General features: G+C 40.1%; 1 protein-coding gene across 2 annotated transcripts; it reads right to left on the reverse strand.

Moving 5' to 3' along the window:
- Positions 1-10633: 10633 nt before the first annotated feature.
- RCN2 (reticulocalbin 2) lies at positions 10634-23944 on the reverse strand. 2 transcript variants are annotated; one of them, XM_082322355.1, is made up of 7 exons: positions 23811-23944; positions 23540-23645; positions 20467-20663; positions 17802-17903; positions 16505-16601; positions 13859-14001; positions 10634-11119 (listed from the first exon to the last, which is right to left on the reverse strand). In XM_082322355.1, exons 1-7 carry the CDS (start codon positions 23919-23921, stop codon positions 10967-10969), a joined length of 909 nt encoding a protein of 302 aa, XP_082178481.1. In that variant the 5' UTR covers positions 23922-23944; the 3' UTR covers positions 10634-10966. The 2 variants fall into 2 exon arrangements, with proteins under 2 accessions (XP_082178481.1, XP_082178480.1); XM_082322354.1 differs by having other exon boundaries at positions 17802-17915.
- Between the last annotated feature and the right edge of the window lie 1188 nt (positions 23945-25132).

Here is a 25132-nt window from a genome sequence, read left to right on the forward strand (position 1 = left end):
GCTCCTTGCCATGAGTGCATGTGAGCAGCTGGCAAATTAAAAAAAAAAAAAAAGAGAGAGAGAAAAAAAGAGAGAGAGAAAAAAAAGAAGCAAAATTCAGTGATATGATTTGATCAGCTACAGAAGGAGAGCGAGCAATTAAAATGCAAAGGAAACCAGCACAATATAAAGAGATAAGCTGTGGAGGAAATTAGAGTCAAGCTATCATATAACGTTGTGGTCTTACAAAGAAAAAGAAGCAAAAGAAATGTGCCACATTTCTCCAGTAACTTCTGGGGTTGGCAGAGGCCCATATATTTGCACACGGGAAGCATAGCTCAAAGTTGCATTTTGCAACTGAAAAGGCTTTTCAAGACTCTGGTTAAATTAAGAACACTGTAAAGCGTGCAGGTGTCTGCACACTTTTAGATACCCGTATGTCTATATAGAGAAAACTTCTGATTCACATGCCCTCATGTAAATGTTTATACGAATAAGCAAGATATGTGAAACTTCGAAGTAAAATCCAAACTCTTGAAAAAACTTGTGATAAGAGAGCTAAGAGTTTATTAGCACCAGGATGTGAAGTGAAGCTTCACAGACATCTGACCGGGCAGCATGCCCAGCAACCCAGCACACCACTGACATCAAGTGTTTCAGACAGCTAGTTGAATAAGCTAATTGATCTGTTACAATGCAGCTGCAAATAATTGATAATAAGGTAATATGTCTAACACTTCCATGAAACCCTCTTCAAAATACCTGTTCTCCAGGTGAGGTTGCCTCTGTTCACTTCCTTAGGATGCTTTAAGGATTCTTAAATACGTGTTTTTAAATACCCACTGGCATTTTCAGAGGATAGGAAAAAAAGAACAGAAAAGACTTCCTGCTGTGGTTGCCTGCACAAGAACATGTCCTTCCACGCCAAGAACACGTCAGGACTTACTTAGCTGTAACTAATTGACGTTGCTCCTGATGCCTGGGTGTTGCTTTTTTCTTACTGTCCCTGCAGCGCCAGCCACACGGGCAGATTATTTAGTGGTGAGGATGTCTCACAACTTCACTGAGCTCCAGTGGGGCACAAGATCTCCTCAGAGAGATCTGCAGCAGTTGGTGGCTAGAGTTCTCAGTAGTCACTCCATGAGCAATTTGTAGCTAGTATTTCAGAAAATTGTCAAGTTTCCTTCCTGGTGGTCTGAAGAAGACAGGGAATGTCCAGAGACTTTGAAAGAGAAAATGCAGTGTAAGCAAAGGAGGGCAAAAGAGAGAGTTTGCAGGGCCAGAGGTGTGAAACAGCTTTGATTGTCATGAGCAGCAGGAAAAAAGCATCATCGTGTGAGAGGGGGGGAAGGAGAAATGTGAGGATTCACTCGCAGAGGGTGCTGAGGAGGAATGAGTGAAGCTTTCTTCCAGAAGGGAAAATTCCCTGAAAAAAAGTATTTTGAGGGCATGAGCACTGGTCATAATACTTGATCTGTAAGAAAAAAAAAAATCTTTTTCAGAATGTTTTATCTCAGTCTTTCTAAAACTAAATGTTTCCTCTTGCTATTTCCAAATTACAGCTTTGTTTTGAAATCGACAGTTTGCTGCTATGAGGTTCATAAAAATGCATCGAGTGCATTTTGGCCCTCCAAAATGATAAGCTACTTTTTCATTATTTTTAGTTTGGCCTCCAACCAAGCAGCCAGTTATCTGATTGAATCTCACACCGAGCTCTGTGCCTGCATCTGTCCCACCCAACAGTACTGGTGTAGTACAGTCACCTCCCTTAGGAGCAGCCAGGGATGCCTCTTTATATACCAAAAGCATGGTATGCAAGCATAACCTTTGCTCTGTGAATAAGTTTATCTCTTACTGTTGGCTGCAGAAAAGCCTAGACCAACCGTGCTCCTAGTTCAGGTATTTTGATGAGCTGTCAGGAATTAGCTGGTGTCATAGCCCCTGGCTCTGATGAAGCAGAGCTGTTGGGCAGACACTTGATTTGGAGCCATCACTGCTAACGTGTCCCAGTGTTGCTGGATTATGTCCAGAGGGTGCTGCGCCTTGCAGGGGTAGTCAGGCTTTCCAGCACTCTGGAAGAGGGAGAAAATGATCTCAATTTTGCAGCTGAAGGAACTGAAACCTATAACAAATGGTCCTGGCAAATACGTCAGTGCGGGAGGTGAAGGCCTGGGATGGGGTTAGTGGGATGCTGACGAGGGAGCCTTCTCCAGGTGGTTGTGCTTCGCAGCTGCCGAGGTGCTGGTGTCAGCCAGCCGGGCCAGCATCGGGCACAGAATCCATAACCCCACGCTGCTTATTTCCTCTGCGCACAGCAGCACCACCTCCGCTTGGCCAAGGTATAAAAGCATGCCTCTGCAGCTGGTAAATAGCTCTCTGCAGAGCCTTGGGTGTACCTCCTCGCTGCACTGGCCGTGGCTGGGTTCAAGAAAACTGGTATAAGATTACTTTCCTTTTCTCTCATAAGCCAAAGCACCAAAGAATAACTAAATACCTTGCAGTGGGCATCTACTAAGTTTATACTGAGCTCGTCTACTACAACGGCTGGTTTGTAGGATGCAATTACTTGCTGTAAGCTTGTATCATTTAGCAGAGCTTGAAATAGTACCCAGAAATAGCAGTTCCCAGTAGCTGTCTTACTTAAAAGACACACCAGCCTCCTGACCACTCCAGAAACTCATCTTTGTCCCTTTCCCAACCAAATGTATTGGGATAGTCTTGTGAGTCTTATGTAAAACTCTCATGATGAATGCTGCACTCAGAGAAGAAATCTTCCTAAAACCATCCTCTAAATAGGAACAAGACAACATGGCGTGCAGGTCTTGAATGCTGTATCTCATGATTGGGTTAATATTTTTATGTGAGTGGCCTGAGTTGTACGAAGGCTGGAAAGGCTGAGCCCGGGAGGGAGCTCTGCAGGACTGAGGGAAGGGGAGCAAAATCAATGAATCTTGCTACGCTGCTAACTACTATAATGCTATCTACTGAAACCACCTTGAACTTCATGAAATTTTCCCTACAAAATAGTTATATAGATACGTTTGTGTCGAACAGAAGCATTTTCAGTGGGCAAGGGGTTTAGACTGTTGTTGTAGTGAGTGGGACTAGGGTGGCAATGGCAAGTGATCAGCCACTTGTTTGTTTATTTGGTTATTGACAGGCTGGATGCTTTGGAAACCTGCAGGGCCTTCCATCTCCTCTTCCTCACCCTTTTAACATGGCTTTTCATCTAATCTTTGCATAGAGCTCCACTCGGAAATTCAGAAGTGTCAGTAACAAGCCCTAAGTGGCGCGCTTCCCCGACAGCCACTGCAGCTCCCTTCCCACCACTGCTCTGAAAGGTTAAAAATCAGGTTTTCTGTTTGATAAGGCCAAGAATCAGTCTCCAGGCCAGAGTATTGGGGTTTTTTCCAGTAATTATTTGGCAGCAGAATGTACTATTTGAATCTGTTCTGTAGTGGAAAGTGCTGAAAAGTCTGATTTTTTTAAATAAAGTTCATATTAAAAACCCTCAAATTTTGACATGCATCAGAATGGAAGTTTCATTTTGTTTTTATTAACTATATACTGCTTTGAGCAAAGCTTTTTATTAGGGATTTGTGTGGCAGGTTTGGACCTGACAATAGTTAAAATATGAAAATAGCATCTACAAACAGGGTTGCGCTCATCCAGGGCTTCAAGCAAGACATTCTTCACAGTTAATGTTTCTGATTTTGGGTAGTCTGATGGAGTAGACAGTAAACCTTTTAGTCTACATAGAAAGAGGATGAGGGAGTCTATGAAGAGTATTAAGGCAGTATATAAAGAGATGCTGAATGCTCAGATAATTCAAATATTAAGCTGGTTGTATTTTTCAAAACTCCTCAGGTATGTTGTGGCCCCTTGGAATCATTGTTTGTGAAATGAAAATGGAAAACAGAAGGCACCTTCACAGTCCTTCAAAGCCTCTATAACAATTACAACTGAGAGATATGGCTTCACAATTGCTGTAACACAGTCATGTTCAAAATTAAAACAGTCCAGCCTGTGGTGTCTCACTGAGCGCTAAAGCCTAAAGACACAACAGCAATGAAACCACTTCCAGAGGAAAACCACAGCTACAACATACAAGCGTTTTAGCTGGTTAGCTGCGCCTGCCGTTTCTATTTCCATACAAATGGCTGTCCAAATTTCAATGCGAGAAATGTTAGGGGCTTTCAAATTACCCACAATCGTGCCAATTTAAAAATTTTTAAATCACCTTGCCTTCTGTGAGGAGCCAATCTCCGTTCCCATGGAAACAGAAACGGCAGCCTCTGAGCATCCGGCTCGATTTGTTACAACTCCTCTGAACCCATCCATGGCTGCTGGCTGAAAGCTGATGCAGCGTGCTCCAGACCCTGCGACATCAGCTCTGTTCGGCTCTGAAACGCGCTCCCTTTGCTTCTTTTAGAAGGAACTATTTGAACATCCTTCCACAAGCACTGTTTCACAGTGCAAGACAGTCCTGCTGGCATTTTGCTTCAGTAAAATTGACAATTAACATAAAGATTAATTGCATAGACTACGTTCTTGACCGATATCTAGCATTTCATAGTGGTTTCCAATAGAGGCTTCCACTGAAAGGTGGACCCAGTCCCTGATGTTTTACCCAAGAGAAAGATAACCGTAGTCTTCACCATAATTATGAAGAACATGAATGGATTTCCTCTAAAATTAACATCATGATACTCTGTATACCTTAAAATTATTGTTCGTATTACAGAAATTCGGGGTCTTTTTGTGCTTGGTACGTGCTTAAACGTGGTGGTTAGCCACCACCCTTACCCCTGAAAGTGTTTCAAAGACAAAAAAAAGAGAAGAGAAACTGTGGAAAAGTGCAACATCACAGGAGGCTTGATTAACATGAACAGCATCTGGTAGTTCTTTGGAGAGAAGTATAACCACTTTGTGAAAGAGAAAATGAAAAGATTTGGGTTTCTATCTCCCCTTCTTGTCATAACTTCAGCTACCTACAGGAAGATACTTTGTATTTCTCTGACATCTTTTGTATGTTTTACCAACACACTTGCTTTATCCATTCCATTAATTCAAAGGAAATCACTATTCATTTGCAAGTATTGCATATTCATTAGCCAAGTAGGTAATGCTTGCAGTGCTGAAGAGGTTTCCACTTCCATAAAGGACTCTTTGAATATTGCAATTCTGGAAAGAAAGCAGGAGGCTTCAAGTTCACAGAAACATTAGACAGAAGTTTAGGATATGCTTTGCAAAAAAATAATCTTACCTGATTGCGACTACAGGGGGTATGCACATAAGCAACAGCTGTTCAGACTGCCATTTGCAAGGACGCTGCCATGTTTTGTGAAAAATCATGGCATTTTTAGTTGATCTCAAACCATTGGACCTTTGTCCAAAATATGCCATCTCCAGCAGGTCTGTCTCTGTACAAAATGTCCCTTCTTTAGTAATACAGTGAATTGTTTAGCATCATGGGAGGCAACAGTTCAGATTCCTTCAGCATATTTTAGCAAATATTCTGCATATTTGCTCATTTAGAAACACCACCAATTGTTTTATAATTTTTTTTCTGAGTAGAAATGCAAAACTGTAGCAGGTCAACAGTGAACATCTCAAAGATCTTTTCAAAAATCTTTAAAAAGCAAACCTTTTCTAGATAAATTATTTGTATGCTTATTGAAAATAAATGTTTATCTGAAATATTTAAGTGTAGTTGTTTTAATTTCCGGACACAACAGAACTTACCCAGTTCAGACAAACGAGTTGTTTACTCTCAATTAGCACTGTAAGCCTCCACTTGTTTGAGAAAACATGTACTCGGATATTTTGCCACATACTCCTACCACAATAGCTAGGAAGAGGAACGAGCAACTGGTAAAGGCATTTGTAGCATTTGTGCTTTTTGCAAACCTGAAATGCAAGAAATACCGATCAGCTGAAGCACACTTCAGCTAGCCAAGTGATTACGCCTGATGTTTAACATTGCTCAGTCTTGTTTTGCTACTGTTGTTACCATTGAGAGAAAGGTTTACTATTGGCTTTCTCAAAACGATTTAACTTTTTCTCTATTTATAGTGAATTCCTTGTGGATTGTTTTTTCAACTTCTTTTTTGCTTTGATAGATCAGCGGGGCTGGTAAAATAACGTTCTTCATGAACAAGTATTTCCTTACGCCTCCATTCCGGGACGTTGGTACACATCCATGTGAGCAGCATTTCTGCAGCTCAAAGGATTCTGCTTTAAGGACCAAATTCGTGTGGAATTACCCCTTAATGTGACTTTTCTTCTTGTGAGAAGGGGACAAAGCACTTCACATGGGGCACTACCCTCTGTATAGAGAAGGTATATTTATATACACATATAATATTCGTGCTATAACAAAAATAATTTCTACCTTAAAACCAACATTGAGATCAGTGTTCACCTTCTGAGAAGTTTTTCGTGTTAGTTGTAGCAAGCTCTAGAGTTTTTTTAAGACAGAGGGGGAAAGGATAGCTTGTAGTTGGAAATGCTGCATACTCAAAATAACTTAGAATATATAGAAAAATAAGCACGTTGCCAAATGGTATAGACAGGATCACTTTAAACATGATTATTTGTGCCTCCTGGTCTGTGGAAGGCAGGTCTCCACTTCAATCTGCTGCTCCAAGCGGGGCTAACTTCAAAGGTGGAGCACATTGCCCAGGACCTTTTTGAGCTCTCTCCAGGGTGGAAACTCTTCCACCACCTCTCTGGGCCTGTTTCGCTGCTTAATCACGCCTACTGTGAAATTTTCGTCTAGTCAGAGTTTCCCTTGCTGGAACTTGTGACTGTTGCCTCTTGTCGCTTCGTTGTGCACCTCTGAGAAGTCTGGCTTCTTTATACCAGCCATGTAATTTTGCTTGTTCTGTCACCCATCCACTTTCCTTGAGATGAGCTGTGCTTTTGGTAGGATGTGTTTTTGTAAATGTATGAGCCGCTCCGTGGTCTGGGAGCCTTTGCAAATCTAAGCTCCTAACATCGATACTTCACCTACTTGCCGTCACATATCCTCCCTTTGCCCTGTTCACCTGACATTTTTACATGCAATGTTTGTTTAGAAATCAAATTTTACTAGATCCTTGATTTTATAAATGGAAGGATTTTGGAACAAGCAGACGAATTTTGTTCTCTTCATTGAGTTTAGCTAGTATTTGTTCCTCTGAAAGTCTCTCTCAGCCATCGTCCAAAGAATCGTCCTAATGCATATTTCTGCAGAGCAGGGGACTGCCCCTGAATTAGGGATAACTCATTTTGAGGATGAGAATGAAGTTACCTTGCCAACAAGAACGCTCACTCTCTCTAAAAAAGCCTGAGTGGTTATTACATGAAGGCAAAGTGCTTTTACCAGCTTTAATATTTGAATTGGGAATATTCTGCATGTGCTGCTTACAAAGCGAGATCAGGTGTAACGGGCCAGAGACCTTCAGTACAAGGTGCTGAAGCGGAATGCCTCTTCGCCTCAAGCCACAGTGTACTGACGAAGAAAATGTGACGCTTAACTTTCACCATCTCTCTTCTTATTCTTCCTGTAAGTCAGAGCTGAGGTTTCAATTCTGAATTAGATCTTTTTAGTTTTTTTTTGGACTGGCTGTTTTGAGCTGTTCCAGCTGACCATAACCTGAACTGTGCTCAGGAAACTTCTGCAGGTAGAAGTTGCGCCGTTGGACAGAAGGAAGCCTGATGCTTCAGAAGGGGATACCAGGATGAAATGTAGCGTTGGCTGAAGCTGCTCTTGCTTTCTAAAATATCCCTACGATCTGTTTTTGTTTGTTTGGCGAGGTTTGTGATTGGTGAGAAAATGAGAAAGGAATCAAAGTTCCAGTAGCGGTAGGACAGACAGGAACACGGAGAGACTGCCAAAGCATCACGTCCCTACAAAACCAGGCACAAACAGGTCCCTGGCTTTTCCGTCTGCCGTCTTGGCTACCACAGCAGTCTCTGCAGTGCGTGTTGCTGGAGTAGACATAGAGATGTGTAAGGAAGAACAGGGTTTTTTAGTATGCCTCCACGAGGTCTGATGATCTGTAGGATACAGTGGCTGGAGGCTTTTTCAAAACAAAACATCTGTTTTACATGACAACAGCAGCACAAGACACAATCCTTTGTTCCAAAATGTCTTCATGTTTGAGCACATGTGGTTATGGCTAAAGTTTGGATCTTGTGGAAAACCTTCTGTAAAACCTGGCAGAGGGGAGGGAGCTACCAGACACTGTTCCCGGCCTTCACCACACAGAGAAACTTTTAATTTTCTACACAGAATAGGGCCAACAGGAAACATAAAGACCAGGCTAACCTGGGTTACTTTGTGTGGGGTTTTTGCAGGCTCTGGGAGTCCCAGATTCAGTACCAGTCGTTCCTTCTCTAAATACACAGAATGAAGTATGCCACACTGGAGTGCTGAAAAATCTCTGCTCTGACTCATTAAAACTAAAGTTTCTATTTAATTTCTATCTACAGTGAAATAGGTATAAGTTCTAAGAGATACTTGCTTTATTGCACTTTTTCTCGGTATAGTTAAAAAATGCTAGGTAAGGGACTCCGTCAACGCATAACCCTGAAAATACTGGAGCTACTCTCATGTAAAATATTTGGATAGACACCACTGAGTGTTAAGTGGTGGATGGCCAATTTGGGCAGCCTAAACACTAGATTAAACTATCAAAAGCCACATATCTTTCTAAGATTGTGAAAGCACTGTTAGGCTTCTAATCCTAAAGCGAAAGAAGCCTCATTTTAAAAACATTATCGGAAATCGAAAGAAGTCTTCATTAATTTACTCTATAAATTACAGAAACATTCAACAGAATACAACATTATTAAGGGCTCGAGCTTAGCACTTCTCCAAATCCACATTTCAGTTACATTAACACTACTTTTCTGTGCCCATAAAATTACATTAAGAGCTGCGAAGTGACGAAAGCTGTACTTCTATTGCTACCTTACAGTGAGCTAAGCTCTAATAATACCTAACATGATCTGCTTACAGAAATATTAAAATAAGCAATAAAGTGGATGCTTGGCACAGCCTCCGAGATGTGGACTGTATAAATGCTATGCTCTTCGGTATTTCACTAGTCTTGCTATACTTCTTCTTATTCTTGGTTTATGCAAATTATTGCAAACCAGCAAATTACTTTGAGCTGAGTCAAAGGGCAAAGGTCAGTGGCATCCTTCCAAAGGCATTCTTTTTTTCCCTCCTTGTTTTGCAAGTTGAACTTTCAGGTTGATGACGATATTTTTAATACTGAGTATGCAGCTGAATCTGTCATCCAGACTTGTTTAAAAATGCCATAAAGAATAATAACAAATGGGCAACTGTGGGTATATTTCAAACCAACAAAGATGACGACAACTGTTTTAATATTCCTGGACACACTGGATTTAATTAGACTTTTTTTTTTTTTTTTAAACCATCAGATCCCACCACCGCCAGGGCAATAGTTGTACTCACATTCCCAGGAACTGAAATAAACAAATATGGGTTGGAAAAAAAACAACCGCTAAAACTGAAAAAGCGTTTTGAATTTCGATCACCATGATATCTAAAAAAAAAAAAATACAGTAAAAGAATACGTAGTTTTCTTCTGAATCAAAACTGCTAACCTTCTAATGGTGATAACACCTAGGTTGAAAGGAATTTGCTGTTTGTTCTGAGAATAATTAAGAGGTGGTATATTGGGGAAAAAACAAGGCAGAACTAGTTGCTCTTCCTCAATAAAAAGAGAGCTGGGAGGAAGGAAAACATTAGTCAAGGAGAACATTGCAAGAGCATTACAGGAGTTAGTTACCTAGGAATTAAAAAAACCCCGATACACTCCACACAGTCTATTCCGTGAGGCTTTGTCTTTGTTTAGAATACTCAGCTAATTTCTGTGACTTTCTAGGAGATAAAAAGCAAATATATGTACTTTCCGAAATTGAATCTGTCATGCCATTAACCTTTCAGACTACTTCAAATAATCACATAATGGGACAGTACTTAATTTATGAATGGTAACTGTGGAATTTTCAACCAAAATTAACTTTTAGAGGTTATTACTACAAATATTATGTAATGCCTTGATGCTTTAGAGTTCCATATATCCCAAATAAAAAACGAAACACACACAATTGCTTTTGCAAACTTGTCCAGAAAATGCTAACTGCACACTTTGCTTTTTTTGAATCTTCTTTAGCATCCAGATGAGATGGTGTGTCTTTGGTTTATAAAAGCTAAGAATGTTGCCATTGTACATCACTGTGTACATTGTTCACATTTCAAGAGTTGCTATGGGTGACCCACAGTAAGTAATAAATGGACAAGACACAGAAAGACAGAATATTTTAAGTTTTAATCCAACAAATGAAGAGTGTCTTAACACTGGAAAGTACCACTGTATTGCTAATGCTGTAGAATTGTACATTAAAAACAATTACTGTCTATAGATGTAAAAATAGCAAGTTTTATGATACAATAAAACACAGTATAGAAACCATTTAAAATTAAGTAGAAACCTCTTAAACAATTGAGGCATTAATCTAAGTGTTTCTCCAAACGTATTAAATAAAACACAGTTAATACTGACTCTAAACATCCCCCCATCTTCCCCACTCCCCACCCTAATTAAACTGATTAGAAAAAATAGTAGTCTCTCAGTTACTGTTTTGCATTCTTTCAGAATCATTTAGATTCTTCATTTTTTTCAAGTACAGTAGAACAACTCTTGACAATACAGTACTAACCCTGAAGTAATTTATTTCCCAATGCTATACAATTTTGGAAGTAAGTATTTGAGATTAATTTTGAAGGCTAGAAGAGGCCCAAGGAAGTCTGCAGGAGGGCAATTAAATTTTGAATGCAAATTATTTACACAAACATTAGTGTACTGTAATTACAGCATAAAACTTGCAACATAGCTGATGGGTGCTTTTAACAAAAGCTCCAAATGAAAGAAAGGGAAGAAAAACAGATTACAAAATAAATAATCTAAAGTTCTTCATGGTAGAAACGTTCATCGTGAAGCTGCCTACCATAATCCGTTGCTTCACTGTTAAGAAACAAATCCTGGTTCTTAAGAATTTCTGCTTCAGAAAGCTTTTTATCATCATTCAAATCCATTTCTTCAATAAGGTGAAGAGCCTTTAAAATAAATGAAACACCATGTGCACAGTTAACAGATATGAGCATTTATAAAGAATGCTTTTGGAATGGCTTTGTCAAAGTCCTGCCACAACACCATTATTTGTAATAAGCTAGACAAGATTTTACATTCAGAACAGAGCCTTTCTTTCCTCTGTTTGTTTCCCTTTGCCTCTTTTATTTGGTGGCAAAATCGTAATATCAGATCTCTACCCTCACTAGCAATTCGAAAGCAACAAATCAAACCCATAGCTTTACTTTGAGGGTGGAAGACAGTATTAAACCAGCAAAGATTAATCATGCTCCTGGAAGCACCCAAAGTCCTTGAAATCCACGGGTGAGTGCAATACACGTCTTTAGTGTACAATCTGCAGAAAATGCAAGCTTAGCACGTCAGCTAGAGACACTGTGTTTTCAGAGGGCCCCTCCGGACATTCAGCCACTGAATGACAGCTACAATAGCAAGTCCTTGATGTGTGGGACCTCACCTAGGATTTGAGCCAATAAAGTCTCCAACTTGAGCATTCTCTTTCAGAAGTGTGCGCCCGTTATCGCTCAGTCGCATATTTACCCTGTGTCTGACAGGAGAAGCATCGTTTACAGCTCTCAGGTTAAGCTGCAGGCACTCTTGCTTTCAACTCTGGAGGTGGCTACTGTGCTAAACCATTTTTTATTTCCTGAATCTGTGGAGACTCACTTTTCCACCATACATGCATATTAAAAAAAAAAGAAAACAGGGATAGAGATTTGCAGCTGGATATTCTGTATCTATTTATGATTTGCAAAAAATGCTCCATGGCTATAATTCATGATTAAAATGGAACTGGAAAGTATTTGATGTCCACCGTGAAAAAAGGTTTTCTACCTGCAACAGTGGACGAGATAAGCCATCTCTGCATAGGAACTTCACAAGTGTTACACAGCTCAAAGTGAACAAGCTAGCACAGCAGCTCTATTGCACCTATTATTTCTGAGAAATACAGGAGTCCTGGTATTACACGGGTTTTGTTTTTATTTGCTAAACATTTACAAATATCATGATGTAGAGAATCCTTCTGTTCCTACTTTTTCTGATTGGTTTGGCTTACTACAATTGCTTAGTGACTTTTTTTTTTAAATTAAACATTACTTACATTTAAGCTGACTACATCACCAAAAAGGACTGAGGAAAATAACAGGGACTAATGTCAGTCAAGCAGGTTTTAAAAGCATTCTGCATGGCAAAAGCTAAAAATTAAGACAACATCTTGGTAAACACATATCAATTCCTGGAAATGGAACGTAGAGCCATTTTTCTATTTTTATGTTATTTAGCTACCAGCTTTCTCAAGTCATTTTGCAATGCCAAAATGAAACTGCAATACTCAGCTTTCAAACAGCAGTTTATGACTTAAGTCAATCTCTTTAGGATTGATGACTTTGCTAAGCCCTTATATTACCTGAAGGAAAAAAATAGCACATTAGAGAAACTCATAAAAAACCTGATTTCTTACAGAACTGAGCTATTACTACAGCATGGCCTTACTGTAAGCTAAAACTTGAATGAATAGCAAAGAACTGCTAAAAAAGAAAAACAAACAAGCAAACCAACATCGGTATGAATAGACTCAACACCACACAGAACTGATGTCAGTTAGAACAGTATTGTTTCCGTGAAATAAGAACCAACCACCCTCAAGAGTCAGATGTTAAAAAAAGTCTCTGCAAAGGCTTACAGATCCACGTTTACAAAAATACTACTAGAGCAACTGAACAGCTTGGCTTCCTACAAGGTCAGATACGCGAGTACCCAGTGCTGCGTGCTAGCCACATTGCTTTTTCTGTCACTGACAGAGCTGAAAAAGGAAAAGGTGAGACCTCAGTACCGAGACAGTCCAACACAGCAGACGGGCTATGCTGTCTGACACAAAGCGTCTCCCATCTTTACCAGGAACTACAGAGGCATGGGAAGACCTGTTGTTCCTGCTGTTTCGAAGACCGAAATCCTCCAGTGCAACGGGAAGAGATTTGGATGAATCACGATAAAAAGTTTCTAGCGGAAAGGCAGAAATCCTCTCTACAGCAGTTGGCGACTGTAAAGTCTGCTTACTAAAATAGGTTGTTCTGGAACACTCAGTGCTTCTACTGCCTGCTACAAAAAAATAAACTAAAAACAGCTAAAATGAGAATCCACTTAAAGCTATTATGGCGTTCTACCCCTGATTAAACCATTCTAATTATCATCATCAAAGTTTGCATTACAGCATCTTGAATCATAGAATACTTCCATTTTCTTGTACTTACGAAAAGACAAGTTTTTAGTTCCACAAATTATGGTGATTTATCCAGTTAGAAGCATCACGATCAATTTTTGTTTTCAAAATTATGCTGTCAGTATATAACAGCTTCTTTTAGTAGCATCTCACATTAGATTTCCCTACAATAACTAAAAAATAACTGAATAAAATACTGTAACCTTAACTCAAGCCATATAAGCTATTTAAACACGTAGAAAAGCACTTCGTTAATTTACAAACATTCCTACAATTGACAGGAACTTCAAATTTGCCTAATGCAGTTAAAGGACCTGCATTCTTTATCAAACTGAAAAAAAAGGTTAAAAATATATGCAAAGATCTACTAAGCAATCTTTTTCAACTACTAAGACATGGTAAATCTGAAGGCATCTATCATTTTGTTGTGATACTTTGAGAATTCTACTGCATTAATTAAAATCTGAACAGCAGTCAAAACACATACCTCCTCTTGTGCAATACCCTGATTATTAGGTACTATCCAAGACAACAGCTCTTGAGGGTTGAGTTTTCCATCGTTATCCTTGTCATAGTCATTCACAAACCGATCCTTCTCAACAAGTATCCATTCTGGATCTTCCCTTGCAGCTAGTAAGACACATTTGTCAAGTTCAAAGCCGCTCTTTACCTTAAAGCAGACGTTTTCACCTTTTTCCCTAAGCAAATTCACTTAATCTCATAAAACATAACATCAAAGTGATTTCACTAAACAAAGACAAGCCTTACAGACCAGTCCCAATAGATTAAATAAAAGCATCTCTCTACATATGAAAAAAACCCACTTTTATAGATTAAAACAGAATTTAAAGCTAAGGTAATATTAAGATTGTAAATTTACAGTTGAACTAAGTGGACATGAAAGTCAAGGGTTACCATCAACTGAACTGTTTATTTTAATATATCTGTGATTACCCACCTTGATAGTGGAGAAAGCATACTTTATATTGAATGTGCTGCCAAGTAGATGGTTTCCTACTTACTGGGACAGCTGACATATCAGTAGGAAAAAGTTAAAGTGGATGACAGAGATATCTTACATTTGCCGTATTTACCCTGACTACGTTAGTATTACTCTCTCCCATTAACGTATAGCAATCGTGTTGCAGATACCATGTTGAGAGTATCCCATGACAGCAATATGAGCAATACTAAAGGCCTCAGACATTGGTCATCTCAGCACTTAACGGATGGAGGAAAGTAGGGAAAAGCTTTAAAACAACACGTGTCCCAAAAAGTAGCTAGATAATTAGTGTTTTGCAGTATATGGGATTATGACATTGTAAGGCTATATGAAGTTTTTAATAACCATCTGCTGTCTGTTCCCCTGCTTTAACATCAAGGGAGGTCCATCTGTGACAGATAAGAGAGAAGGCAAAGCTCTTGATTAGTACAGGCTCAATAGACTCAGGCCAATACTGCCGGCTTTCGAATTAGTTTACCGACTAATTTTTTTGTTTGTTTTCTAAAATACCTGGAATATATCCAAGGCAATTCCATTTACTGTTTTTATGTATTTCTTTATTTGTACACTTGATTTATACTTACCCTATGCACCGACTGGCATTGCATCCTGCAACCTAGCCAGCAATCTTAAACTTGTCTCTAACTCTTCAAGAAATTCAGAAGCAATTCATCGAACTGATCTTTCACCACTGATAAACATTGCAGACAAGCACAAACAGCTATTAAGACTTCCTAAACCTTATGGAAGTCAAAAGTAGTTGACATCACAAGCAGACAAATAACAGTTTAAAAATAATTACGTTTCTATTATAAAAGAAGAAAAAGTGTGAAGTCTCTCTCCTTCCTTTCTACCATCTAGTTTACAAGTAGATCATCCCTTCATGTCACAGTTCACCATACACTTGCCCCAAACCACAAGACAATCAGGAAACCAGACCCACCGTGTACTTTATTAGTCATTTTACAGTGTGCTGCAGGAACACTGTCTGCGGAAGAGATGGCCATTTGGAGGAAAGCTGAAGTAGCTTCTACAATTGTACATGATTCTGAATTCTTGCTAAAAAGTTTTAATGACAAAGCTGTTATCTCCTCTATTACTGCCAGGACCCTAGCAACAATTTCACTCCTTTCTAACAACTTTGGATAGACTGGCTTGGAAAAGCGTTTTTCAAGTCAGGGTAGGAAAAAGATAAAGAACCCTGTAGTTGCATGAGGGAGAGATTGTTTTTACTGGCTCTGGCAAACAAAGATGGTAATAAAAGGTGAAATCCCAGGTGGTTGATTGGAGTGAAGAAAAACTGACTATTCCCCTATTTCTCCATATCCTCACATGGCTTAACCATTTTCCCCAGCTAGGATGCTAGTCCACACTTAAGAATTAGCACTCCTTAGGACCAAGCAGACTTTACACATGCCTCAAGCTACCGGTCTTTTTCGAACTGGAGGGGTTATTTGCCCTACCTTGCAGCAAATCAAATACAGCATATAAAATATTTATCTACTAGCAACATAGCTAGAGAACAGTATTGATAAACACCAGGTAAGTGTCCTTTTTCTTGTTAAAGAAGGAATAGAGCAAGTTTAAGGAAGGGCAAGACTGGAAAAAAAAAAAAACAAAAAGAGAAAGCAGATAGGCTTTTGATATCTGGTGCAGTGAAGACTCCTTACGCTTCCACTCCACTTCTCTTAAAACACACACAGCTTCAATCTTTCTAAAGCAAGGCTGACAGCTGCTGCCTTCAGCTGATAAAGACCAGGAAAGTTTAACCTTACATTCATGCTGGCTGGTTTCGCAGATGTGTTCAGTTAGCAAAACTGGATCTTATTTCAGCTGCATACCTAGTGATGAGGAATATGCTTCAGTCTTTAGAAAAACAAGGAATAACTTGCAAGGAAACAGTGGAATGGGCTATATGCAAGCTACTGCCGAATACATACAGGGCAGACTGAAATAATGACCTACTATGCCCAGTACCAGGAAACTGAACTATTTTAAAAGACAGGATAATGTTACTCAGACCCTGTAGGTGGAGGTGTAAAAAGCTGAAAATAAAGGTGCATACAATTCACCCCATTCCAAAAGCTTTTGTTCAGTTCCTTCTTTCATGCCCCCACCCTTTTTCCTTACTTGGGTCTCTTCTGTAATCACCAAGGAATTCTTCCAGGCTAACAAATCCATCGCCATCTTTATCATGTTCTTCTAAAGCCTCCTGAATGACAAAGTCCTTTCACATACATACAAAAAGCAAAATATTAATTTGTGAAAAATTAGCATCTTGTAATCAAGAGAAACAGCAATAAATCATTTTAGAGCAATAAGGTATTCTTTAAAGACTCACTCATTTCAAATCTGCTTTTCTGTTTTATGCAGACTACTGCAGTAATTGGTTCCTGTGCAACAAAGCAAATCTGTTCTTAAGAGTTTAGGATGTCAGGTTTTATGGAAACCAAATCTGAAAAGTGAATCCTTCAACACAATTCAAAACTACACAAGTAGCTGAGAAACATGAATTTGTACAAAGCTGTATCATCTCATTTCACTTTTCTTTTTTCATGTGATGTGTTCACTAATTTGCATTTTTGCAACTTTATGAAATTGTTAGGAAAACTGGTTGGTCTTTTGGTCCTGTGAAGCCAGTGTGCCTGTTCTTGTAGTTCTGTCTTTTCTTGTTTGTCCACAACCAACAATTATGTCAACACAAACAGAGGCTCTGTTTGCATAGCACTCCTCCTGGCAGTTGGCTCTGCAGCATCAGATAGCCAAAACTGAAGGCTCTATTGCAGAAAAGCACCAGTGTACTTTTAACTGGGATCAACTGTCGGTACTGAGCTGGAACGACACCAACAGTCACAGCAGTGATGAAACAGATGACCAATCACAAAGTGCTCCCAGCTAAAATAATAATCTCCCAAACTCTGACCATAGTACAGTCAATATTAAAGATTCAGATGGGCTTGAATGCTTTTTTGGCCAGCAAAGTGACTACTCTGTCACTTTAAGCAAAGTGAGAGTAACCAGCACTTGACCTTTTCCTGTGCAAAGAAATCTTTCCTGTAAGTCCTCCTAACTAGAACTGAACTCTGAACTAGGCATGAAACTTCCTCGAGCTAAAATCTCACTGATGTATTTCCAACCTAAAAGAGTTTAGAGAGAGCCATGTCAGTCCAATCTCAAAGGCTTGGGACAGTTGTGCAGTAATAGTTCTTGAAAGAGATTTCGAAGAAAAGCACTGAACTACCGCTCCAGCTTCTGAACTCCAGCACTGGATCCACAACACATTATCTGACTTTAAATTTGGTCTGTAAAAGCAATACATATAACTGCTCAAAAGCACGCTTCCTGTAGTACTGGGGCTAAGTACATGCATTAAAAAGAGGCTGCATCTATGTACACAGGCTGATAAAGATACTCTCTTAAATCTTACCGTCATATATTCCACTTCTTCAGGATGTTCAAAAGCAACAAATTCATCCACATTTAGATCAGGAACATCATCTCTATTAGCTTTTTCAAAACGCTTTTTCTCCTTTAAATGAAGCTTAGAAAATAGATTTAGTTAGAGCACTTAATGAAAAGGAAAAACAACATTATAGTAGCTGGATGTAAGCTCATTAGAATATTAATTGTTTCACATTACCTACTTATATTATACTGATGTTATATTTTCACTAAAAAGAGCTCATCCAGAGCAACACAAACAGCACTTTTAATTGAGGTAGTTGTATTCTAAGAATTGCATAAAAACTTCCTTTTCTTTCAATTTAAGGAGATATTTAAAACACACTTTTAGCCATGGCTTCAAAAACACAAAAGGGAGATAATGAAAAGACCAAGAATTCTTGTCTTTATACATGCTTCCTCTTCTGAAAATCACCAATTCCCAAACTAACCTAGTGGAGTACAATGATTATAATTAAGGGTAGCCATTGCAAATTCCAAAATTTACAGTGTAAGGACATTTAATCTTCTGGATCTATATCTCATTTACATCAAGCGCTGTTCATAGTTCAAAGAAGCTCTTGAAATATCATATACGCAAAATGTCTTTTCTGAAGCCATTTTAAGTGCTGAAGGATTAGACAGATTCCTTTAACACAAGACTGTTGTCCATTACATCTGAACATATTTCAAAGCAAAGTCACTTCTCTAACTTGTTTTAAGTATAAATATTAGCATGCCTTTTAAAAATAAATAATATCCACAACAAGCAGACAAGTTCATATTTCTGAATGTCTTGCACTTCCCGTTTCTGTATTACAAATATGCAAAAATTTTTGTCTTTTTTTTCTTGTTTCATTTTGTACAGTCTCTTTAGAAAAAATAAAGACCCACACCATTGATAACTGATCTCTACTCCAACTGCATCTGATGTGAGCTATAAAAATTTTGGAATCCCATGATTAAGTGTGTTGTGCTATCAGTGTGACTCTGATCTGGATGAGGGAATGGCCAGCAAACCAGAGACCACAAATACTTTAAAAATAACCATTTGAAATAGTACTTCTTAGTTTATATCCTATTTATTGACACTTCTCTCAAAATTAGGCTAACCTGATTAATACAGAGCATAACATGTAACAAATAAAGTGTAAGATCTTAACTATTCTGCAAAATAATTAAATGTACTCTTAAAGAAAAGCTGACCCTAGCTGGAAGTTTAAATAGGAAGGCAATTCAGAAGGACTAACTACAGAAAGCACTAGACTGCAACATAAACTGGAACTATTGAGGGAAAAGTCTATTTTTCAGTGGTTTTTTGAGAAGTGATGAACAAGGCTGCCACCTTCTGGTAAATTCATATGTTTACTTGATGTCAATTCTAAATCAATGCCATAGTCTAACTCTTCCATTTTGATTAGAGCAGGATCAGTAATTTCCAAAAGTAAGGAAAATGCTGAAGATGGCTGACATATGATGCTTGTACAATGCTGCTAATTTTGTTCTTCAAAATATATGTTGAAGAAGTCAGCAAGTAGGAAAACCTAGCAAGCAGTCAAAGTATACCATAAACGAGTGAGTAGGAGTTCTAGCTCAGCATAGTTACCTATGATGGCAATATCTCAAACATGGGATCAATATTTTCACTGGTAGTTCCATTTAAAATCTTGTTTTATTTAAAAGCTATGTAATTATTCAGTTAAGTGATCTCCAAAGCTTTACATTTTGTTTCTTCAGTGTGTAAAATCCCCTGCCCATTGTCTAATTCAGCTTCATTTCTGCCAACGTCCTGTATTATCTACTACTACTTTACTAAAAGCAACCAAAGCAATACTCACAGAAAAAAAAAAAAACAAACCCAACACCTCAGGCCAAAATAGTCTAAAAACTCACTTATTCTCTTTTTGGGAAATATTTACATGTACTTATAAATGTGTAACTTGAAAGGAAACAAGTTTTGCTACGTGGTGATTCTTGGTGAACCTTCCCTCCCTGCCTCTCTTGCCTCTTTCCTTTCCACTCTTAGGTATTTGCTTTCATATATGAGATTAATCCGTAACTTCTGTTGTTTGTACATCCAGTTCCAGCTATCAGAGTTGCATTTTGATTGCTAAAAATGTCTGAATTGCTATTGCTTTCTCTCTGGGTCTCTAATGGACAGAAAATGTTAAAGCCGGCAATATTGATACCCCATACTGGCTACCCGAGGAATAACTGAAAGAGTGGATAGAGCAGTCCAATAAAGGGGGTTAAAGAGTACAAGGGTTTCCTTTACCTCCAACAGCAGTGGCACTGGCCTGCGCTGAAGGCAGGACACTGGTTAGGCTACAGACCTGATCTAACAGATTGCCATCTTGTTTTAAGATGATGGCTGGAGACTGTGTTCTGTGCTAAGGCTGTCAATAGACTTATATTCCACTCAGCCAGCAAAATATACTCAGGAGATACGATTTCATTCTGTCTTTGTTTTGTTGGTAGCAGCTTTAATACTCCATTACTTTCCTGTAATTACTCCCCTATCTCAGATAGATGAAAGTGTTAAAACATGTGCCAGCTGCTATGGTTTCTCTACCCATCTTGTTCTGTCACAATAAACAAATATTGCTGCCTTTTGCCAACAGCTTACAGAAACTGATGCTGAAACATTTTACCTGTCGAAATGATTCTTCTTCTTGATCCTCCAGGACAGTGTTCTCATCAAAATCAATTACACGATCATACATTTGCATATTATACTCCTTCCAAGACACTAATCCATCACCATCTTTGTCATAGTCATTGAAGTGTTGCTTAGCTTCTTGCGTAACATAATGTTTAAAAGACTGCTGTATCCAGGAACTCAGCTCATCTGTGAAAAACATTAAAAAAATAACACAATAAAAAAACCCAGAATCATCTATTCAGTCTGGAATATACTCTGCAATTCAGATGTAAGCATATAGGCAAGAGGTTAGTTAAAGCAAAACAATCTGTTTCCTCTGTGCTATGGCTGTTTTCAAGTTAACTGAATGAGAGAATGGATCACAGCTACAGCCTTCGGTTCTTCTTTCGTAGTACCATTTCCCCATTGCTACCCTTAGGCTAGAGTTACTTTAATCTGGCTTATACTGGTGCTGCCAGAAAAAGGGTGATGCATCCCTCTCTGATACACATGGGAAGTGGTAGGAAAAAATGATTCTAGGTAGCGTTCATACAGCTGCACAGCTAACTGGATCACTAAAAACTTATCCTGTAAAATGGAAGATTCTTAGTTTTCAGCTGATGAAGTACCCTTATTTAGCTCACTGGGACCTGAACAATGGAAGCAAGAAACCTGCCCCTTTTGGTGCCTGCTGACATACTTATGTCAGCTCGAAATGATTATGTGGCCGTGCCTTTTCAAATCTGAAGCCAATCAACACTGTAGCATCCTTTCACCTTTTTTTTTTTCCTTCAAAGCTTTATGAAAATGATGCTGAGTATGGTTTAGACAGGCAACTCTAAACAAAACTTTGTACCCAAAAAAACATTGTTCCCATTACTTTTGGGTTTCCTTTGAAAAATCCACAATCTGAAATAAAACTAAATTCACTGCCATTGCCTTAATTACCCAAAATAAAATATTAACACATATTTTCCCTTTACTTGGGGCTGAACTCAAGCCTTATATATTTTGGAAATGCTTTTAAGCTACTTGTTTTTATAGAAAAGTGGCTAAAAGAAATAAAGTTTAATATACAGATGAATTCATACCAATACATTAAAGTTACTTAATTGAAAGAAGATTGGGAAAACATATTCTCTCAATATCATCCAGTTATTTTCAGGTACCCAGAAGGGGAAGACAACTTCCTCTGCATTGCAAAATTATACAGCTAGATCAACTCAACCGAAATCCTGCTCTGAAAAGTCACGATGACTAATAAAAAAATCCTACAGAAATCACTGCTTTGGTGGAGAAAAATCTTATAGCATTTTTTAAATACTGAAGTATCTTATTCTACCCTTCTTAGCAGAAGTGTCAATACAACTTTACTAGATTTATTTAAGTACCTTTGAAAAGCAGCAAGAGATTTTTAAAATGTATTTTGAATACTGAATTTGTATTACCAAATGAACCAACTTTCTAACAGATTCTGTGAATTGACTGAACATGCAGTGCTGTGCGTGCCACGTTTTGTAACTACCGAGGCTTGTGCACAAAACCAGCACTGCCTTAAAAGAAACTGCAACATGATGTCTTAAAGATGGGTAACATATAATTTATAGCATGGTTTATTTCCCAGCATTTAAGGCACGAGGCACAGCCATCTGAACACATAATGCCCAGTGCCATTAATCAGAAATACTTAATGCTCCAACATTAGAGAAGTGGTACTAATATATCACATCATCTCTCACTGTTAGCCTCCAGAGGTGCCACTAGTAAGGAAAAAGTTCTCAAAGGGTGTTTCGCAATACACTGAGAAATAACTGAGCTGAAAAAGCTTTGATACCGTAAGTTTCTTAGTGTAAAAACACGTGCCACTGAGTTTTCCTTTGGGAAGCGAGGGGAAGGCAAGTTTCCATTACACCGAGAACCAGATGCAATATATACCACGAGGATGGAGTACGGGTGGAATTCCTACACTTTAAAATAGATCTCTTCCCATATAGCCTTCACGTTGTGAACTGCCTGTTGTTTATTACAGGGATTAGCCATCCTGCCAAAGTTATATACTGTCTCGCCTCTACACAGTCAGATGCAGGAACACTGAAAAGTCTGCAGTTCAGTTTCAGCATATAAAGTGAAAGACATTCAAGAGATACAGTTGATCTCATCTTTAAAACCATATTTTGTCCTCTCACCTAGAAAGCTTCCTGGATGTTTAATATCATGTTAACGAAATATCACTGTTCTGGCATTTGAACATGGATTTTACTTGCTCTGTCTGTGTGCACATGAGAGACTTCTGATTTTTGGTCAAAATCACAGCAAAACAACAAAAATACATTTTCATAATGAGTTTAAAAATTAAATTAAGAAAGTGTCATGATGATGTACTGAAAGGAAGGGCCTGAGTTTACCATGGAGTTCACAAGTTTGACTGATAAAAACCTGTCTGGGAAGAGACATTTGATACTATATTGTGATGAAATGAGACATTTGATACTATATTGTGTTGAAATTAATAGATGATCCCTCAGTGTCACCAGGTATTGAAGGGCATATATGTAGTATTATGGCTGAAGTGTACTTTCTCTGCCCCTTAAACTTGCTCTCCGAGTTGCACAAACAGGATTTCAAACACAGAAACCCACTTGATTCAAAGTGGCTTCAGACTGCAAGGAGCAGGTACAAGTGCAAAGCCGGCACCTGCAAGTGAGCATTGCTCCCTTACCCATGTTAACTCACTCTTGGTGGCCCTCACGTCTTTCATCACGTAAAGCAGCAATCTTAGGGACTCAAACACCCTCTATATGAAGCCTGCTGCTATTTCTGAGGCACCGTGCAAGAGGGTCGTCACGTTTTTCACGGAGATTCTCCACAGCACGAGTGTCACCGGCCGCGCCACGGGGAGAGCGTCTCCCTCCCTTTCCCCAGGGCGCGGGGCCAGGCCCGGGACGCGGGCAAAGCCCGCTCCCCGCCCAAAGCCCGCTCCCCGCCCGGTTAAACCCCCACGCCTGCTACCGACTGGGCTCCGGGGCACGCCCCCCCCCGCGGCCCGCGGGCCGGCGCGGCGCCGGGCCGCCGCCCGCCGTTACCCTTGGTGAGGAGGCCGTCCGCGTCCGAGTCGATCTTCTTCACGATGGCCCTCAGCCGCCGCTGCTGCTCCTCCGGGCTGAGCCGCGCGTACTCCTCCGCCTCCTCCTGCCGCAGAGGGAACCGCGCGTCAACCCGCCGCCCCCGCACGCCCCGGCCCCTTCCCAGCCCGGCGGCGCCCGCCCCGCGGCCTCGCCGGCGGGAAGCGGCGCGGTCGGCCCGCTCCCGCCCGCCCCCAGGGCCGAACGCGGGCCGGAGGGCGCCGCCGCCCACCTGGCCGCCGAGCAGCGCCTCCCGGTCGTAGTCGGCGCGGTGCTGTCCGTGCGCCGCGCCCAGCGCCGCCAGGGCCAGGCCCAGCGCCAGCAGCAGCGGCCGCCGCCGCATCTCGCCCGCCGAGCAGGGGCCGGGCGGCGAGGGGCGGGGAAAGGGGCGGCGGCGGGCGGGCCGAGCGGCGGCGGGGGCTCGGCCCCGCGCCCCTCGGAGGCGGCGGGCGGGCCCGGGAGGCGGCGCGGCGCACCCGCGGGGTACACCCCGCGCCACGGGGGCACAGCCGCCTCGGAGCACGAAAGTGGGTCCTCCTCTCTTGCCCAGGCCTTCCCTTTATGCTGCATCGGTGGAAGACACCAAACGCTATCAAGATACGGAGACAATTCTCCAGCCTTTAAGCACCAGTGACGCCTGGCAGACTGAAGTGGCTGTTACCAGGACGTCAGACAGGCATCAGCAAACCCTGGCATGAGGGAAGATCATCAGCGTCGAAGTTTTATACCCAGAAGGAACAAACGTTTCTCTTGCTTGAGGACCCAACTCACCAATAACACTTCTAACGCAAAGGGAAGCAATGCTTTATAAATGAGTTAACAAGGTGGATCGATACAAATTTTCATAACTGTTCAACACAGTAAATAGATAAGAAAGCTGTGAAATAAATTTAACCGCATTTACCACTCAGACAAACTAAAAATACATTGAGTAAATGAGCAGGGGGCCTCCCCAGGAATACCATTCCTAAGAGCTGTCACATGAAATTGGGATCGCTCTGATCCCGAGCCCACTGAGGTCACATTAATCATTCTTACTGGATTAATTGAGATTTACGTAAGGTCATCGTTACATTTGTTATTTCTCCTTTCGATATTAGTGTATTTCTGGAACTCCTCTTTTAAACAGCAAGAAGTGAGATTAACCTACCTGGATTTCCAGAAATGCAATTGTTGCCAGGTTTAAGCAGAGCCCTCGGTTAATGGAGGTTGTCTGCTGCTGTCTGTCCTGTCTCTTCCGTGGCGATAGCGATGTACTGCTCCCCAGTTAACCTCAAATTCTATTAACTGTGAAGAGCTACGACAGTTCATTTTGAAGATCTGAGAGTAAAATATTGCAATAAATCACTAAATGTGTTACTGCAATTTCCTGACCACATAAGAAATGTCTTTCTATTAAAAAATCTAATAGTGAGTTGAGTCTAATATCTTTTATTGGTTTAAATGTCAAATTTCCCATCAGTATTTATATAAATCACATGTACAAAATGTGAATTAAGTCATAGTACTTGTGGCTTGTGTAGACAAAGCAAATCCTACAAGGAAGCAAAACAG

This window comes from Platalea leucorodia (genome assembly GCF_965183815.1).
Source record: "Platalea leucorodia genome assembly, chromosome: 9".
Lineage (NCBI taxonomy): Eukaryota > Metazoa > Chordata > Aves > Pelecaniformes > Threskiornithidae > Platalea > Platalea leucorodia.

Bases quoted from the DNA above. Each gene is read 5' to 3' on its own strand.
- RCN2 (XM_082322354.1), bottom strand. From the start codon at position 23,921: ATGCGGCGGCGGCCGCTGCTGCTGGCGCTGGGCCTGGCCCTGGCGGCG. The intron at 23,646-23,810 runs GTGGGCGGCGGC...CCTCTGCGGCAG, and splicing joins AGGCGCTGCTCGGCGGCCAG to GAGGAGGCGGAGGAGTACGC. The intron at 16,602-17,801 runs GTAAGATTTAAG...TGTATGTGAAAG, and splicing joins AAGAAGTGGAATATATGACG to GACTTTGTCATTCAGGAGGC.